The 18908-nt window shown below is 42.3% G+C and overlaps 1 protein-coding gene across 2 annotated transcripts in view; it reads right to left on the bottom strand.

Moving 5' to 3' along the window:
• Positions 1 to 18908, bottom strand: part of abca2 (ATP-binding cassette, sub-family A (ABC1), member 2) — a 541802-nt gene that overhangs the window by 151758 nt on the left and 371136 nt on the right. For both annotated transcript variants that reach the window (XM_060841298.1, XM_060841299.1), the window contains exons 17-19: positions 16424 to 16614; positions 15007 to 15157; positions 5460 to 5664 (exon numbers count right to left, since the gene is read on the bottom strand). In XM_060841298.1, the coding sequence (XP_060697281.1) occupies positions 5460 to 5664; positions 15007 to 15157; positions 16424 to 16614 (547 nt within the window). The remainder of the gene's footprint in view (positions 1 to 5459; positions 5665 to 15006; positions 15158 to 16423; positions 16615 to 18908) is intronic.

Below are 18908 nucleotides of genomic sequence, written 5' to 3'. Positions count from 1 at the left end.
CAACCCATATTCCCAGTGTATGAGCCAGGGCTTCAAGGTGATCAGGCCAGTGATATTGCCACTGCGCCATCACATACTTCTTCCAGCTAGAGAACAAGATTCTTATTAGCTTCATTAAAGTGTCACCACTGCCATTTTCACATCTCGCAACATGGTGAACCTAATTATCTTCCAGCATCAGAGACTGGAGAAATCTCTGAGAAGATACTGTGTCATGGAAGCACCTCACATATCAGATCTTCAGTCGAACTGTCTCGCTAACTAAATGGAAGAGTGGAACACCAGCTGTTTGTTGGGCACAGTTTCAAGTTAATTCCCCAGTTGCCACCTTACAAATGTCTTTGCATCTTTCAGCTGTATCTCAAGAACATCCATTAATGTGTGCCTGACAGATAAGCATGGTGAATGCATCAATGTGTGAAATAAGTGCACCAGCACTCAGAAGTGTTAAGAAAAAAATATGGTGTTGTAAACCTGTGCCAGTACTTTGCACAGTTTCTTGACATTCCTCGCAAACCATCCAAGTATGGAAAGCTAAGGGGCATGACAATCTTTAATTACAGTCAAGTTTAGAGCAGTTTTATCATCATTTCTGCAGCTAAATTAAAGCAACACTATTGTACAGGAAGGTTTTAACTTTCAAGAAAGCTCAATCAGTCAACACCTTTTTCGATAGGAAAGGGAAGGTTAAAGATCAACCTAGGCACAAGGATATGTCACTGCACATTCCCTACATTACACCACTGACATTTCTCAGGTACTTCATGTATTTTGAAATGAAAGATGGAGCTTGGGGCACACAGGGGTGACCTTATAGAGATTTATAAAATCAGGAAGGGCATAGATAAACAGAATAGCCAAGGTCTTTTATCCAGGATAGAGGAATCCAAGACTAGAGGGCAAAAGTTTAAGGTGAAAGGGGAAAAATTTTAAAGGGATCGGAGGTACAATCTTTTCCACACAGAGAGTGGTGCTGCATGGAACAAGCTGCCATCCGAGGAGCATGAGAATCCGGCATAGTTATAGGCAAGTTAGCTTAACATGTGTCTTTGGGAAACTGTTAGAATCTATTCTTAAGGATATTAGAGCAGTGCATGATTTCATGAAGGTGAAATCATTCCAAGCAAATTTATTAGAATTCATTGAGGAGACACAAACAGGACAGATAAAAGGGTACCAACAGATCTAATGTATTTGAAATTGCCAAAGGCTTTTGGTAAGGTACTGCACATAAGGCTATTTAATACGCTAAGAGCTCATGGTATTGGGGTTACTACATTAGCATGGATAGAGGATTAGCTAACTAAAAGCCAGAGCTAAAACTTGTCTTTAAGGGCAAACACTTGGCAGATGGAATATAATGTGGGAAAACGTGACAGTTTATGCAACTAAGAAAGTTAAGGGTCGTAGCAAATCCCTTTAGCAGGAAGAGAGGAGCTTAATATTATTTAAATGGCGAGAGACTGCAGAAAACAGCAGCGCAGATGGGTTCGTGAATCCTCATGCAGAAATTTCAAAAGCTATGCATAAGTTCAGCACACATAAGGGAAGGTAAACGGAATATTGATCTTTATTTCAAAGGGAATATAATATAAAAATGTGAACTCTTAATAAAACTATACAAGCCATTGCTAGACCACATTTAGAGCAGCTTTGGTCACATAATTTAAAGAGAGATGAGGACAGGTTCAGTAGTTTGGAAATGTACTTATTAGAGTTCAGAAGAAAGAGAGATTACCTTATTGAAAAAGCAGAGATCCAAGTGAGAACCTGATCAAAGTGTCTAAGATTATGAGGGGTGTGGACAGGGCGAATAGAAAGCAACATTCCCCTTAATTGAAGGATCATCAACAAGGGGGCATAATTTTAAGGCAAAAAGCAGAAAATTTTAGAGGTGATTTGAGGCTTTGTTTTCAATTCAGAGGTTTGGGAGGGTAGATGAGGTAGGAAATCTCACAATCTCTAAAAAGAACTTGGATGAGCACTTGAAATGTCATAACATTCAAGCTTATGGACCAGGTTTTGGACTGAGACTCGTGTAGATTTGGTATAGCCTTTTGTTGGCAGGGACTCAATGGGCTGAAGGGCCGCTTCTGCATTATTGCTTTATTCTACATTAATATACAAATTTTGTTTATAAAATCGGTGTGAGGTGGAAAAGGGTGTGTTAGCCAGTTTGTCAAGATTCTTCATATTGTATTTCTTTACTGTCAAACAAATCATTTCTCTATGGTGACTTTAACTTTATATGGCAAGCACGTAATTAATACCGTTAATACATTTGTTTCTTCATTTAAAAGTAACTGCAAAAGAATTATGTTAATATACAGGACATATTAAATGTGAAAAAACATTGCCATTATAAAATGATCTATTGTATGACTCTCAAATCCTCTTTCCCAATTTGGCAAGTATTTATACTCCTACACTTTACTGTTGGCATGCCATGGGATTTCTCTTCATGCATATAAAAACTTCCTGCATTATCAAACCAGTCAAAACAAACTTCTCAGAGTTCAAAATTAACACCAAGAACCAGACATGGCAAGGTCAAAGTAGGACTGGCCATTCAAAGAGGTCGTTTACAACTTTAAAACAGCTAAGTATAGATTAATATTTTCAGTCCACCAACTGATTAAACCAAGAATCAATGTGCATATCAAGAAATGTGATGTCAATTTTTCACACAAAATGTATTTATACTTGAACTGCATCTCCAGGGAGAGATCAAGCTGACTGCACTTCATGTCCTGTCAATCAGTCCTCATGAAATCAATATCCTTTGGATTGGAATCTTATTTAAAGCGAGAGAGCCTGCTATCATATTACATAAACTGACTGGAAAATCATTTCATGGGTATTAGGCTGGTGTGCAGAATGAAAACATAATGTACTCCAACACATAAATAAAACTATCAGAATGGCACAAATCAACTCTGGTTGGTCCATGCTTGATGATTTTCTGTGCATCAATCTGACATATTCAGACATTTCATTTTGTTTTTATTTTTAAATTCTATTTAATAAGAGTGAGATTCACTACAATCTGACTAACAAAGTCTCAGGATCCTGAAAGGCAAGGTACAGCTGGACCATCAACATTGAGGCCTTCATACATCATAGTGTAGACTGGCTCTGCACAAACAGAGCTCTGTAACTCTTCATTAGCAAACTCCGAGAGCTTAATATAAAACAGAGCAATAATTGTCAATCCTTTAAACTCCACTTCAGTCCAGAGAAAGATCAGTCTTACAACAATGATTACAGAATATAAAGCAATATGTTATCAACATCGCTTTGTTCAAAGAATAATCTGAAAAAGAGGACAACTTAAAGTTATAGAGATGTACAGCACAGAAACAGACCCTTCAGTCCAACTCATCCATGCTGACGAGATATCCCAACCTAATCTAGTCCCACTTGACAGCACTTGGCCTACATCCCTCTAAACCCTTCTATTCATATACCCATCCAGATGACTTTTAAAATATTGTAATTGTACCAGCCCCAACCACTTCCTCTGGCAGCTCATTCCACACCCGTACCATCCTCTGCGTGAAAAGGTTGCTCCTTCAGTCTCTTTTATATCTTTCCCCTCTCACCCTAAACCTATGCCCTCTAGTTTTGGTGCCCTCCCCCACCCCAGGGAAAATACTTTCTCTATTTATCTTATCCGTGCCTCTCATGATTTTATAAACCTCTATAAGGTCACCCCTCAGCCTCTAACATTCCAGGGAAACAGCCCCAATTTATTCAGCCTTTCCCTATAGCTCAAATCCTCCAAGCTAGGCAACATCCGTGTAAATCTTTCTGAACACTTTCAAATTTCACAACATCCTTCTGAGAGGAAGGAGATCTGAATTGCACACAATATTCCAACAGTGGCCTAACCAATGTCCTGTACAGCTCCAACATGACCTTCCAACTCCTGCATTCAATACTCTGACCAATAAAGGAAAGCACACCAAATGCCTTCTTCACCATCCTATCTACCTGCGACTCCACTTTAAAGGAGCTATAAACCTGCACTCCAAGATCTCTTTGTTCAGTATCAGTCCCTAGGACCATACCATGAATGTATAAGTCCTGCTAAGATTTGCTTTCCCAAAATGCAGCACCTCACATTTATCTAAATTAAACTCCATCTGCCACTCCTCAGCCCATTGGCTCATCTGATCAAGATCCCGTTGTAATCTGAGATAACCTTCTTCATTACCAACTACACCTCCAATTTTAGTGTCATCTGCAAATTTACTAACTATACCTCCAATCCTCACATCCAAATCATTTATGTAAATTATGAAAAACAGTAGACCCAGCACTGATCCTTGTGGCACTCCACTGGTCACATATGCCTCCAGTCTGAAAAACAACCCTTCAACACCATCCTCTATCTTTTATCTTTGAGCCAGTTCTGTATCCAAATGGTTAGTTCTCCCTGTATTCCATGAGATCGAACTTTGCTAACCAGTCTGCCATGGGGAACCTTGTCAAAAGTTTTTCTCCAATCCATATAGATCATGTCCACCACTCTGTCCTCATCAATCCTCTTTGTTATTTCTTCAAAAAACTCAATCAAGTTTGTGAGACATGACTTCCCCCACATAAAGGCTCCAGATAACCAAAGCATCCCTTCCACACTTTGCATTCTAAAGCCCTTGAGATAAAAGCAAACATTTTATTTTTAAAACTGCTGTGTAAATTTTGGCAATTAACATTAGATTTCGATTCCCTACAGTGTGGAAACAGGCCCTTCGGCCCAACAAGGCCACACCGATACTCCGAAGTGTAACCCACCTATTCCCCTGTCCTATGCACCTAATCTACACATTCCTGAACACAATTCACCTAAACTGCACATTTTTGGATTGTGGGACACACGGGGAGAATGTGCAAACTCCACACAGACAGTTGCCCGAGGCTGGAATCGAACCTGGGTCCCTGGGGCTGTGAGGCAGCAGTGCTAACCACTGAGCCACCATGCCGAATGGTCACAAACAGCCAAAAACAGAACTGAAATCATGACAGAAAAAAAATGTGTTTATCAAGACTTAAAAATACAGAAAATAGGACCAGGAGTCAGCTGTTTGGCCCTTTGAGTCTAATCTGTCATTCAATAGGATCATCGCTGATTATCCAACTCCTTCCCTGTTCCCAATTTCTTGCCATACACTTCGATCCCTTTAACCCTGGAGCAGTAGGCACAGGGTCACTAGAATGGAATGGGAAATCAATTTCTCTGGAGCAAGTTCATCTTACACAGAATGTGCTAATATCTTAATTGCTGAAGCTTGCTAATGGCTAGCTAATGGTTAACATAGTCAACAAGGTAGCTTGTGATAGGAGGGCAGACTCTGAACACATATACAGAAAGACAGAATGGATCCACTCGATACGTTGCCTTCAAACACTTGTAAGTAAAACTGCACAAATAAGAGGGGTGAATGATTAAGTAATACCTGGATGAACAGCTTCGATGTACCATGTCAGAACTCCATAAACAGTAGCATCCACGATGAGCATGACCATGGAGAGCAGAAGGTTGAAGTCATCTCCTTCTACTGGTGACTGGTTCAAGGTGTGCCACTGGATTCCAACACCTGCCACCTCATAGAGAGCAAAATATTTCGAACCAAGCCCAAATGCAGTTGTGGACATGAGGGACTGAAAGACCAAAGGACAGAATTAGTGCTTAATACCTCTTATTTTCTGTTAGCATTAAAGTGTTTGATTAAGAGTGTGTGAATATATCTACATTTTATATATGAAACATCATGATAACACTGCACACTGTACTTACTGACTGAATACAGACATCCTACAGTTTTGAGAAACTTGAGAAGAATGTTTCTAGGAAAGTGCATTTTAACATCTGTGTGTGGTATCGTTTTTTTCCTGTCTGTGACACAATTCTTGTGACACAAGACTGATTGCTTCTCTTCCTCACCACTGCCTCCCCCTCCCCCCTCTCCCCTCTCCCCAAACCTATCCCCTCTTGTTCTCCTCCCAGCACTCCACCAGGGTCATCGTGCAGTTTCGTACCAGCTCTTCAAAATGTTTGTATCTAGGTGAACGCACTGAGTAGAAATCTCTAGGGTTGTGTTACGCCTAGTTCTGTAGTGACCAGAGTCTGACATGTCTTGAGAATAGGGCTGCTTTATAGAGTCATAGAGATGTACAGCACGGAAACAGACCCTTCGGTCCAACCCGTCCATGCTGACCAGATATCCCAACCCAATCTAGTCCCACCTGCCAGCACCTGGCCCATATCCCTCCAAACCCTTCCTATTCATATACCCATCCAAATGTCTCTTAAATGTTGCAATTGTACCAGCCTCCATCACATCCTCTGGCGGCTCATTCCATACACATACCACCCTCTGTGTGAAAATGTTGCCCCTTAGGTCTCTTTTATATCTTTCCCCTCTCACCCTAAACCTATGCCCTCTAGTTCTGGCCTCCCCCACCCCAGGGAAAAGACCTTGTCTATTTATCCTATCCATGCCCCTCATAATTTTGTAAACCTCGAAAAGGTCACTCCTCAGCCTCAGACACTCCAGGGAAAACACCCCAGCCTGTTCAGCCTCTCCCTGTAGCTCAGATCCTCCAACCTTGGCAACATTCTTGTAAATCTTTTCTGAACCCTTTCAAGTTCGACAACATCTTTCCAATAGGAAGGAGACCAAAATTGCACACAATATTCCAACAGTGGCCTAACCAATGTCCTGTACAGCCGCAACAGGACCTCCCAACTCCTGTACTCAATACTCTGACCAGTAAAGGAAAGCACACCAAATGCCTTCTTCACTATCCTATCTACCTGCGACTCCACTTTCAAGGAGCTATGAACCTGCACTCCAAGGTCTCTTTGTTCAGCAACACTCCCTAGGACCTTACTATTAAATGTGTAAGTCCTGCTAAGATTTGCTTTCCCAAAATGCAGCACCTTGCATTTATCTGAATTAAACTCCATCTGCCACTTCTCAGCCCATTGGCCCATCTGGTCCAGATCCTGTTGTAATCTGAGGTAACCTTCTTCACTGTCCACTACACCTCCAATTTTAGTGTCATCTGCAAACTTACTAACTGTACCTCTTCTGCTCGCATCCAAAACATTTATATAAATGACAAAAAGTAGAGGGCCCAGCACAAATCGACAACCATTTCCATAATCTCCCTTGTGCTTCCAGAATCCAACTGCAGAAATGAAAATATGCATAATACGCATGAAGGTTGACCTCAATTAGACTACATTACAGATTCCCTTTCCTTGCTTCCCTTTTCATTGACATAATAAAGGGCATCGGTGTAAAATAGTCACCAAGAAATCAATATGGAATTCAGAGAAACAGTGACACTCTAAAAGCAGCAATAATGTGGAATATGTTACTATAGGGAACAGTAGAAGCAAATGGAATAAATGCTTTAAAGGGCAAGCTGGACAAGTATTTAAGGGAGAAGAGAATAAATGGATACAGTAGTTGAGAGAAAAGAAAAGTCAGAGGAGGCTCAAGGGGAGCAGAAACCTCAGCGTGTTGAAAATGAAGATAGTGTAATATGGTTGTGCCAAGTGGTCCGTTTCTGTTCCACGTATTCAAGATAATTAGACACAATATTGAGCGATTCCAGACAAATTTGTCCTGCTGTTCACTATACAGGAAATGTATCCACAGAGACACATCCAAATCCATTACTTTGATGTGTTCTGCAAATGCAGCACAATAAAAAAAGCAGACAAGGGAGGAGAGGTTAAATTGTGGTCATGAATATTACACTGCCCTCATTTTCAACATGAGCATAACTTCCCTACTTTGTAGAAATAAAGTAGAATGTTTGGTTAGGATGGCCTTGTGAATCTGCAGTGACCGGCATGTTTATCTTCGAAGATCTTGTTGCCTCTCTACTCACCTAGACCTGCACCTTCCAAGTAATGTGACCTTCATATTTTCCCTACCAAAACATACAACCACACATTTATCTGTGTAGAACTTAATTTGACAATTACGCAAATGTGCTAACACATTCCTGTTACGTATTGCATTATTTAGTTTGTCCAATAGATCCTTTGTATAAATTTCAAACACAGTCATCTGACTGCTCATCTCATGTCATGCTGACCTCCTCGATCTCTCTGGTAAATACTGTAAAATAAGTATTTAACACATCTCCATCTCTTTATTACTGGGATATTGTCTTGTCTATCCCTCCAAGATCCTATTCCTGTCATAGCCTCCTTTTTTTATTGATGCATTTTTAAAATATTTCACTATTTTATGTTCATAATTCAATTTTATAGTTTGCCTAATTGACTTGGGTTTTTATTTCTCCCATTATCTCTTTGAATTCTCTCTTATTATGTACTCCTCAACAATTATAAAATTAATACACGACTCTTTCCTAACCCTCCATTGTTCCCTGAGGTCTTTATTCATCTACGAAGTCTTCCTGCTGTTTCGTTTCTCTGCTCCCTTCTAGTGAAACTGAATTCTCCTGCACTCAGATTTCTATTATTATTATTCTACTTTAGTGTTTGCAAAGATCATTGTCAATTTTACTTTCACAAGTTGTTTTTTCAGCCTGTCAAAACCTATTTTACTCCAAGCTATTAACTTAATTTTCATCGTCCTGTCCTCATTATAAAGAGGACAGCATGGTAATGTCAATGGACTCGTCATTCAAAAGCCCAAGCTCATGTTTCTGGGCTTCAGTCCCAGATGGTGAAATTTTAATTCAATAAATTTGGAATTAAAATGTGAGCCTAATTGTATTCAGTCACCACTGTCAACTGTTGTAAAGACCAATTTGGATCACTAATACCCCTTTGGGGAAGGAAATCCTACCTGGTCTAGCCCACATGTGACTCCAGACCCACAACAATGTGTTTTGCTCCTATGGGTGTGTCTGAAGGGGCCCAAGGAAGCCACTACAACAGTATGGGAGTCAAGGACTATGGGGAAAGGGCAGGAAATTATATGTGCGAAGTTTTGGATCAGCAATGACCTTAGTGACTGGCAGAGCAGGCCAGAGGGGTGAGACAAGCTACTTCTTATGGTCTTAAACTGTGATGAGGAGGTGCCGGTACTGGACTGGGGTGGACAAAAGTCAGGAGTCACATGACACCAGGTTGTCATCCAACAGGTTTATTTGAAATTGTAAGCCTTCAGGGTGTAGCCCCTTCATGAGGTGAAGTCGCCTTCATCATCACCATTTCAGCAGCGGGTGGTGAGAGTGTACAAGCCAAGGGACAGTCCGGGGAAAGTAAATTTGAATATAAAACACTTACCTCATGATTGAAGGCTGAATAGGAGTGGAAGTGGACATAGGGACTGCTGGCTAAGAGGACTAATATATTCAGGCAAAAAGAACCAAAAAAAAAAGACTCTGTCTGAAGGGCTGGTAAGGTAAGGTAAGCAGAACCATCCTCTGCTATTGTTCAATGTCACCTCAAGCTGCTTTCCTTTGAGGGAGCGGCACGGTGGCATAGTGGTTAGCACTGCTGCCTCACAGCGCCAGAGACCCGGGTTCAACTCCCGCCTCAGGCGACTGACTGTGTGGAGTTTGCACATTCTCCCCGTGTCTGTGTGGGTTTCCTCCAGGTGCTCCGGTTTCCTCCCACAGTCCAAAGATGTGCAGGTCAGGTGAATTGGTCATGCTAAATTGCCTGTAGTGTTAGTTAAGGGGTAAATGTAGGGGTATGGGTGGGTTTCACTTCGGCGAGTCGGTGTGGACTTGTTGGGCCACAGGGCCTGTTTCCACACTGTAAGTAATCTAATCTAATCTAACCTTTATCACTTTTGGCAGTTTATAGCAGAGGGGATGGAGATTTGGGCATGCTCGTCTTGCAGGGTGTGGGAGGTAAGGATCACCTCCCTGCTGACTTTGCTTGCAAGAAGTGCACCCAATTCCAGCTCCTCACAGACCGCATTAGGGAACTGGAGCTGGAGCTGGATGAACCTCTGATCATTTGGGAGGCTGAGGGGGCGATAAAGTGGGGTAATAGGGAGGTGGTCACACCTAAGTTATGGGATAAAGGTAGAGGGAAAGGGAATATGCAGTAAATGCAGGGACCCTCTGCGGCTATTCCCTTCAGTAATAAGTACATTACTATTGGGGGAGGGGTCAGGATTGGATACTGTTGGGGGGAATGGCCTACCAGGGAAAAGCCACAGTGTCAGGTCTCTGGCACTGAGGCTCAGAAAGGAAGGGAAGAGAATAGGAGAGTGATAGTGACAGGAGGTTCAATAATTAGAGGAACAGGCAGGAGATTATGTGGTCGCTAATGAGACTCCCGGATGGTACATTGCCTCCTGGGTGCCAGGGTCAGGGTTGTCTCGGATCGAGTCTACAGGATTCTTAAGGGGGAGGGTGAGCAGCCAGAAGTTGTGGTACACATCGGTACCAATGACATAGCTAGGAAAAGGGATGAGGACCTGAAAAGTGAATATAGGGAGATGGGTTGGAAGTTAAAAGGCAGGACGAGCAGAGCAGTAATCTCAGGATTGCTACTGGTGCCATGGGCTAGGTGAGGCTAGGAACATTCAGCGAGTGCAACTGAACATGTGGCTGCAGGGCTAGTGTAGGAAGGCAGGCTTCAGATATGTGATTCAGTTTGGAAGGTCAAATTCGAATGCAGATTACAGGGTTAAAGGCAGGATGCTTGGCAGTATGGAGGAACAGAGGGATCTTGGGGTCCACATCCATAGATCCCTCAAAGTTGCCACCCAAGTTGACAGGGTTGTTAAGATGACATATGGTATGTTGGCTTTCATTAGCAGGGGGATTGAATTTAAAAACTGAGAGGTTATGTTGCATCTTTATAAAACCCTGGTCAGATCACACTTGGAATATTGTGTTCAGTTCTGGTTGCATCATTATAGGAAGGATGTGGAAGCTTTAGAGAGGGTGCAGAGGAAATCTATCAGAATGCTGCCTGGACTGGAGGGCAGGTCTTTTAAATAAAGTTTGAGGGAGCTGGGGCTTTTCTCATTGGAGCGAAGAAAGATGAGAGGTGACTTGATAGAGGTGTACAGGATGATGAGAGGCATAGAGAGAGTGGATAGCCAGAGACTTTTTCCCAGGGCAGAAATGGCTATCACAAAGGTGCATAATTTCAAGATGATTGTAGGAAGGTTTAGGAGAGATGTTGGAGGTTGGTTCTACACACAGAGAGTGGTGGGTGCATGGAATGCATGGCCAGTGGTGGTGGTAGAGTCAGATACAACAGGGATATTTAAGGGACACTTGGATAAGCACATGGATGACAATAAATGAAGGAAACATAGTTTGATCTTAAGAGTAGGATAAAAGTTTGGCACAACATTGAGAGCCGAAGAGCCTGTATTGCGCTGTACTGTTCTATGTTCTGTTGGACTATAACCGATCTTAAACCAGAGAGGCAAGTGAGCACCCTAACCCTAACTAAAAATAACCACAGCAAACATAGCCCCGTCAACTCTGCAAAGTCCTCCTTACCAACATCTGGGAGATTGAGCAAAAATTGGGAGAGCTGTCGAGTCATAATTACACAAATATGTTGCAGGAAATATCCCAGAAACTATCAGTATGGGATATCTTGTCCACACAGCAGAGGTGGCACAGTGGCTTAAGTCAGGAAGGAGTCTGTCTCTAACATTGATTCTGGGCCCCAGGGGAACAGATCAAACATGGAAAAGGAAACCTCCTGCCCCTCACACCATTCCTCAGCTGATGAAACAGCACTCCGCCTTGGTGACACCATGTGGAGGAAGCACTGAGGGTGAAGTCAATGCCTACTCTGTATGATTTCCATGTTCACCACCAACAGTGGCTCAGCAGCAGCACTACAGAGCGAGTGGCTCGAGTCCGAAAGGACAAGGTAAAGTCTGCAGCAGGTGGTGAGGGAACTAATAAGAAAGGAAGGATATACCTGACCTCCACCTCACTAATCTACCTGTAGTAAGTCTTTGACAGCAGTGGTAAAAGTGACCACCACTTAGTCCTTTGAGACAAAGTCCTGCCTTCAAATTGAGAATACTTTACATTGCGTTGTGTGGCAATATTGTCAGGAAAAATAGAAGACTTCAAACAGATCTAGCCACTGAACATTCATGAGGCGCTAGGGCTTATCAATAGCAGCATCTTCCTCTAACACAATCTGCAACCTCATCGCACAGCATATACCCCACTCTACCATAATCATCAAGCCAGGAGATCAACCTTAGTTCACTGATGCATACAAATGGTCATGCCACGAGCATACCTCTGGATGGTCAATCCAGAGAAGCTACAACACAGCAAGAACTGAGCACCAAAAAAAAAGAGGAGAAACAGCCCAGGGCTAAATGATTCCACACCAACAGGGCAACGCAATGGTTCAGTGGTTAGCACTGCTGCCTCACAGCGCCAGGGACCAGTGTTCAATCCTAGCCTCATATGACTGTCTGTGTGGAGTTCGCACATTCTTCCCGTGTCTGCCTGTGTTTTGAAGGGTGCTCCAATTTTCTCGCACAGGTATGCAAGTTAGGGTGGATTGGCCATGCTAAATTGCCCAGAGTGGCCAGGGATGTACAGGCTAGTTGGATTAATCATAGTTAATGTGGGGATATGGGGTTGGGGTGGGTCTGCGTGGGATGTTCTTTGGAGGGTTGCGTAGACTCAATGGACTGAATGATCTCTATCTGCACTGCAGGGATTCAAACAGAACAGATCTAACTCACAACCAGTTGGTAATGGTCGTTGGTTGGATAAATGAACAATCAAAAGCAAGTCCAGGCTCTGCAGATTTCCCCAATGGCCATGATGGAGAGCCCAGAACATCAGTGCAAAAGACACGACTGGGGTATTTGCATCAACCTTCAGCTGGAAGTGCCAAGTGGTTGATCAATGACTGACTGCCTTCTGAGGACCCCAGCATCACAGATATCATTCTTCAACCAATTCAATTCAATGCCTGTGATATCAAGAAGTGGCTGAAGACACTGCAAGGTATAAAGGTCACGACAATATTCTGGTGATTCTATTGAAGACTTGTGTTCCAGAACTGGCCGGGTCCTTGACCATACTGTTCCATTACAGCTACAACAATGGCATTTATCAACAGCGTGAAAAATTGCCCAGGTATGTCCTGTAAGGAAAAAGCAGGACACACGCAATCTGGCTACATTCCTGATGAAAAGCTTATGCTCAAAACGTCGACCCTCCTGCTCCTCGGATGCTGCCTGACCTGCTGTGCTTTTCCAGCGCCACACTTTTTGACTCTGATCTCCAGCATCTGCAGTCCTGACTTTCTCCCAAGTGCTGCTCTGCCTGTCCACACTCAATCATCAGTAAAGTGATCAAAGGGGTCATTGATAATGCTACCCAGTGGAGCCCACAAAGGTCTGGCAGCATACAGAGTTCATTTTCGAGTCCAGCAACTCTTCTTCAGAACCTTTGTCACAATGTCACTCAGTTTGGATTCCAACGTGAAGACTCAACTCCTAACCTCCTGTATCTAGCAGATTTTCGCTGGTGTTCAGCACCATTCTGGTCTCCTTAGATAGTGAGATGGTCTGTGTCCCTGTGCAGCAAGGACTGAGCAACATTCAAACTTGGGCTGATAAGTGGTAAATGTCCTTCATGCCTCTGAAGTGGTAGGCAATGATCACCTTCAACAAGAGAAAATCTAACTGTCACTCCTTGACGCTCAATGGCATTACTATTGCTGAATCCCACTACTATCAATAGTTTATGGGTTACCATTGATAGTATTTGAACTGAACTAGTCACATTAATATTGTGACTACAAGAGCAGGTTAGGAGACAGAGAACGTGGTAGTTAGCAACTCACCTCCTGACTCCCCAAAGTCTTTCCACAAGACACTAGCCAAGCATGTGACAGAATACTCCCCATTGGAGTGCAGCTCCAACAATACTCAAAAAAACTCAAAACCATGCAGGTCAATGCGGCTCACTTGACTGGCTCACTGACCACAATATCCAACATTTACACCCTTCATCAATGGAACATTGTGGTAGTAGTGTCTACATTCTATAAGGTACACTGCATTACCTCACCATGGCTCTTCAAACAGTCCCTGCCAAACCTACGACTACTTCCAGGAAAGACAAGGGCAGTGGTGCATGGGAATATCATCTGCAAATTCCCTTCCGAGTTACATGTAATCCTGACTTCGAACTATATTGCTGTTCTTTCACTGTGTCAACATCCTACAACCCTCTTCATAACATCACTGTGGGAGTCTGTACAGACCAAGGACTACAGCAGTTCAGGAAGGCAACTCATCACTACCTCCTCCAGGGCAATGAGAACTGGGCAATAAATGTTGACCTAGTCAGCAATACAAATATGTTATGGACACTATTGCCAAAGTACTCCCTGATCTTTCCTTCTGAACTCTGCTTTGGTCCACTCCACCGCTCCCCTTCCCCCAAACCCCCTCCCCCCCCCACCCTAAATAAATGGATTTAGTAGCATTTTTTTCTTTTTTGATTTTTGACCGATTGGGTTAGAAAGTAGTCCCATAACTTTGATTCCCCTTTCTCTTTATCTACCTCATCTGTCCAATTAATTTCAGAGGGATTTGCAATTTCCCAGGATTCTTTGTTTTGTTAATCTATTCTGATTTTTCTGCATATTTTCCCCTCTCTCTATTGGGTTATCTGCAGACTACACCTATTAATGTGGTAGATTCTTTATCTCATCCATAACAATTCAACATAGTAATTTTGTGCCATTATTCCTCCTGCCATTATGTTACCCCAAATAAGTCTACCTACTTCACCTCCTTCTCCAACATTTCTCTATAGGTTACACCCTGCAAGGTTTACTTCCAAGACTTGATTTTTGCAATGGCTCTCTCTCAGAAATCCCTATTATATCTGCTTCCTTCCAACTCATGATTGCCATCAGCTCCCTGTTTTAGTATGTATGCTGTGAACTGCTGTATAGATATTTTCCTTCATTCTAGAATTGAGTACACACCGAAGAACGTTAGGAATCATGATATTCTTTCTTAATATACATACCGCAATGCACTTCTCAAATGCTGTGATCCTATCATGGGCTACCTCCTCACGGATAGCCACATACATGTACGGAACGTAGCTGAGGAAATAAATGATCCCACCACATGCTGAGGCTAGCTTCGCCTTGGAGTAGACCACAGAGATCAGGAAACTGTTAAGAGATGAAGGATGAAGTCAGTGCCATGAAAGTTATAAGACCAGTTTTCCATTTCATCAGAGAGGAACATTGGATTTAACTTGTCCCAGTATGTCACTAAGATGCTGTGCAGTATTTGTAACAAGGAAATGTCCACTAAGTGATATCAAATTGTGTGGCAAAGTCTTCGGCACAGTGGTAATGTCACTAGACTAGCAATACAGAGGCCCAGTCTAATGCTTTGAAGTCACAGGTTCAAATCCCTCTGGCAACTGGTGGAATTTAGATCCTGCAATATAAAACTAGTCTCAGTAATTGTAGTTAAAATCTCTTCTGGATTATTAACATCCATTTCGGGAAGGAAATATCCATCCTAACTTAATGTAGCTACACATGTCCAGATACACAGCAATGTAGTTGACTCTTACCTGCTTTCTGAAATGACCTAGTAAGCCACTCAAATTAAGAGCAACAAATGCTGCCCTGTCTCTGGTAGAGGAAATCAAGATCAAGATGACATAATCTTAAAATTGAAGCTCATGTATTCAGAAGAGAAATGAGGGAGCATTCTTCACATACCATATAGGATGGTGGGTTTTTGGACTTGAATCTCTCTGCAGGCCTTAATTGCTGGACCGACCAGAGCTTTCGTTATTAAGGTAAATACACTTTTCATAGTCAATGTCAATTAATGATGGAGTAAAGGTGCAAAAGTGGCATTGAGGTGTAGACCAGCCATGATCAAATTGGGTGGAGGAGCAGGTTCGCAGGGCTGAATGGCCTGCTCCTATTCTAGTGACAGATGGAAATGTTTGGTAATTGAGTTAACATCATTAGCTCAAGGGAGGTGCTAGCCCATCTCCAAAGCAGAAACTTCAAGGTAATCGTCTTGCTCTGGGATGTGTAAGCCACTTGAGGCACATTCACTTCGTGACCAAGCAGGTTGACGAATCAATGGGTTAACCCTTTCAATACACCCATACCAGACAGTAAGAGCTGGATTGACTCCTGGTTATTACTGATAACACATCTTGCCAGTTGAACATAGTCAGAGAGGGGCAATTAGCTGAAGAGAAAGGAAATTCTGTCATGTCAAAAATCAAGGTGTTTTTTTCTCAACATAAAATTTATGCCACACAAAATTCGATCAAGGTGAGATATTTACAATGGCTAAAAGGGGTGATTCAGAGTAGACAGGCGAGTGCTGAAGCTTCCGATTTTGAATGAGACATGCTAATTCTTAATTCCTGAGTCAGGTTTAACTCTGCTTAATACACTCACCAGAACATGATGGTAGCGATGCCATAGATTGTAAGAAACAGCCAGATTATAAAGGGATCGCTGTGCATCAGCACTTTGCCGTACTTCAGGATGCCAGTCAGTGCTGTCACAGAGATGGAGAGCTGCACAAAGCCAGTGATGAACCAGGCCACCCAATGGACAGCATTGTTCAACCCCATCATCTTCATGACCTGAAGGAAGAGACAGCCAGATTGTTCACAAATATTTATCTAGAGGCAGACTTATTCTTCAACGCTGACCAGCTCCACACCAGGATCAAGACTTAGGTCTCACAGTTTCAAGGTGACAATCTTGACCAATACATCTACAGCATCTGCAGTCCTCACTTTCTCCTGATACATTGGGCAACTGAAAACCTGGATTTGGCTAGTTCTACTTTTGTGCAGTAAGTTCAAACAACGAATAAAACTCACCATATTCAGATGGCTGTACCAGTACTGATATTCACACAGCTGATCAATGTGCATGTTTTTTTGGTGAATTGGTTAGACAAATGGTTGTGTGTTTGAGTACTTTGAATTTATTGTGAATGCCTTACCTCTTTTTGCTACCAACTGGAGGAAGATTTTCAGTCAAGTAAATATAAACACAAGTTGAGCATGTACCTGTATTCAGTAAGGACATGGAAAATTCTTCTAAAAACATTATGTTCATGCAGCTAAAATGGTGTTGTCACAGCCTATTAGTACTTAACCTGCAATGTTTACAGACCAATAGTGCAAGTAGCTTTTTGGGTGATTTATAAAGGCATCTTCTTGATCTGTATCTCATTCTTTAACAAATTGTGAAACACATCTCTCTTTATGGTTGATTTAGATATAGAGTAATAACTATGATTTAATATTTAGGTGGTTAAGCTAGATAACGGAATCAGGAACCATGTTAACTGTTCCACGACCTCTTCGGTATGAACATAATTGACCACTAGAAGATACTCAACTTTCTATTTGTCCATCAAATAATCACATCAAGGCTTTTTGTAAATGTAGGATAGTATTGTCCATGTGCAGGTGAGATGGATTAGCCATGGAAAATGCAGGTGAACAGGGAAAGGTAGGGATGTAGATCTGGTTGGGATGCTCTTCAGAGGGTTGGATTGGACTCGATGGGCTAAATGGCCTGCTTCCACCCTGTGGAGATTCTATGATTCAATGAGCTTCATGTGAGTAACACCTGGTTTACAGAATATCACACAGAACTCATTGAAAAACATTGGAAACAAACAACTGAATGATTGCAGAAACAGACATGACGACTAAATGATCCATGTTCCTAAACTTGTCTTTTCACTTTCCCATATTGCTGTGCACTGCTGGTAATTTTCTGGATTTATTCAGATGTCCAGCGTTTGTGTTATAGTTTCAGAGAGACTTGGTTTGCACTGAAGGAAAGCTATCCACTATTTCAAAACACATCTCGTCAACTAGGCTACCGCTCTTAAATCGAGAGAGTGGTGCTAGAAACGCACAACAGGGCAGACAGCATTCGAGGAGCTGGAAAATCGACGTTTCAGGCAAAAGTCCTTCATCAGGTAGGGCTCCCAGCCTCTTTCCTGATGAAGGGCTTTTGCCTGAAACGTCCATTTTCCTGCTCCTCGGATGCTGCCTGACCTGCTGTGCTTTTCCAGCACCACTCTCTCAACCCTAATCTCCACCATCTGCAGTCCTGACTTTTGCCTTGCTGTTCTTAATTGTACAGTGCATGACAGCAAGCCACTACCCATGAATTCTATTATAAAGAAGAAACATTATATATTTAAAAAACAATGTGCAGCCACTAGAATGCTCTTTCAAAGAGCTACATAAAGACAGTTCGATTTAAGCCTCGGGTGACTGTGTGGAGTTTGCACATCCTCCCCGTGCCTGCGTGGGTTTCCTCCGGGTGCTCCGGTTTCCTCCCACAGTCCAAAGATGTGCAGGTCAGATGAACTGGCCATGTTAAATTTCCCATAGTGTTAGGTGCATTAGTCAAAGGAAAATGTGTCTAGGTGGGTTATTCTTAGGAGGGTCGATGAGGACCTGTTGGGCTGAAGGGCCTGTTTCCACACTGTAGGGGAATCTAATCTTAAGTGCACCTTTGGAGAGATTAGTATTATTCGAATCTAGTCCCAGGACACCTCAGGATGGGTATGATATTCTCCAGAAAAGTTAAGAAGCTCTGTGGAATTGTTAGATGTAGGGACAAATGTGTGTGAAAAGTGCATGAACATGTTCCTTTCAAGCTCATTGAAACAGTCAACAGACCTGTTAAAATCAACGAGCAAAACAGGCAGAAGCATTTGTCAAAGTAAGCAATCCAGGCTTTTCAAAGTCCTGCCCTTTAAACAGTTGAAAGATCTTTTAAATGGCTGCAGTATTAAAAACAATGACTGCTATTTCAAACTGTCTGTTGACATAAACCATGTTCATCACTGGGTTAGTGTTGCATATCTAATTTCAGAACTATTCATTGTGATATTGAGGTG

The sequence above is a fragment of the Hemiscyllium ocellatum genome, chromosome 21 (genome assembly GCF_020745735.1).
Source record: "Hemiscyllium ocellatum isolate sHemOce1 chromosome 21, sHemOce1.pat.X.cur, whole genome shotgun sequence".
Lineage (NCBI taxonomy): Eukaryota > Metazoa > Chordata > Chondrichthyes > Orectolobiformes > Hemiscylliidae > Hemiscyllium > Hemiscyllium ocellatum.
The sequence above is the reverse complement of the archived record's forward strand: the minus strand, read 5'-3'. Positions and strand labels throughout refer to the sequence as shown.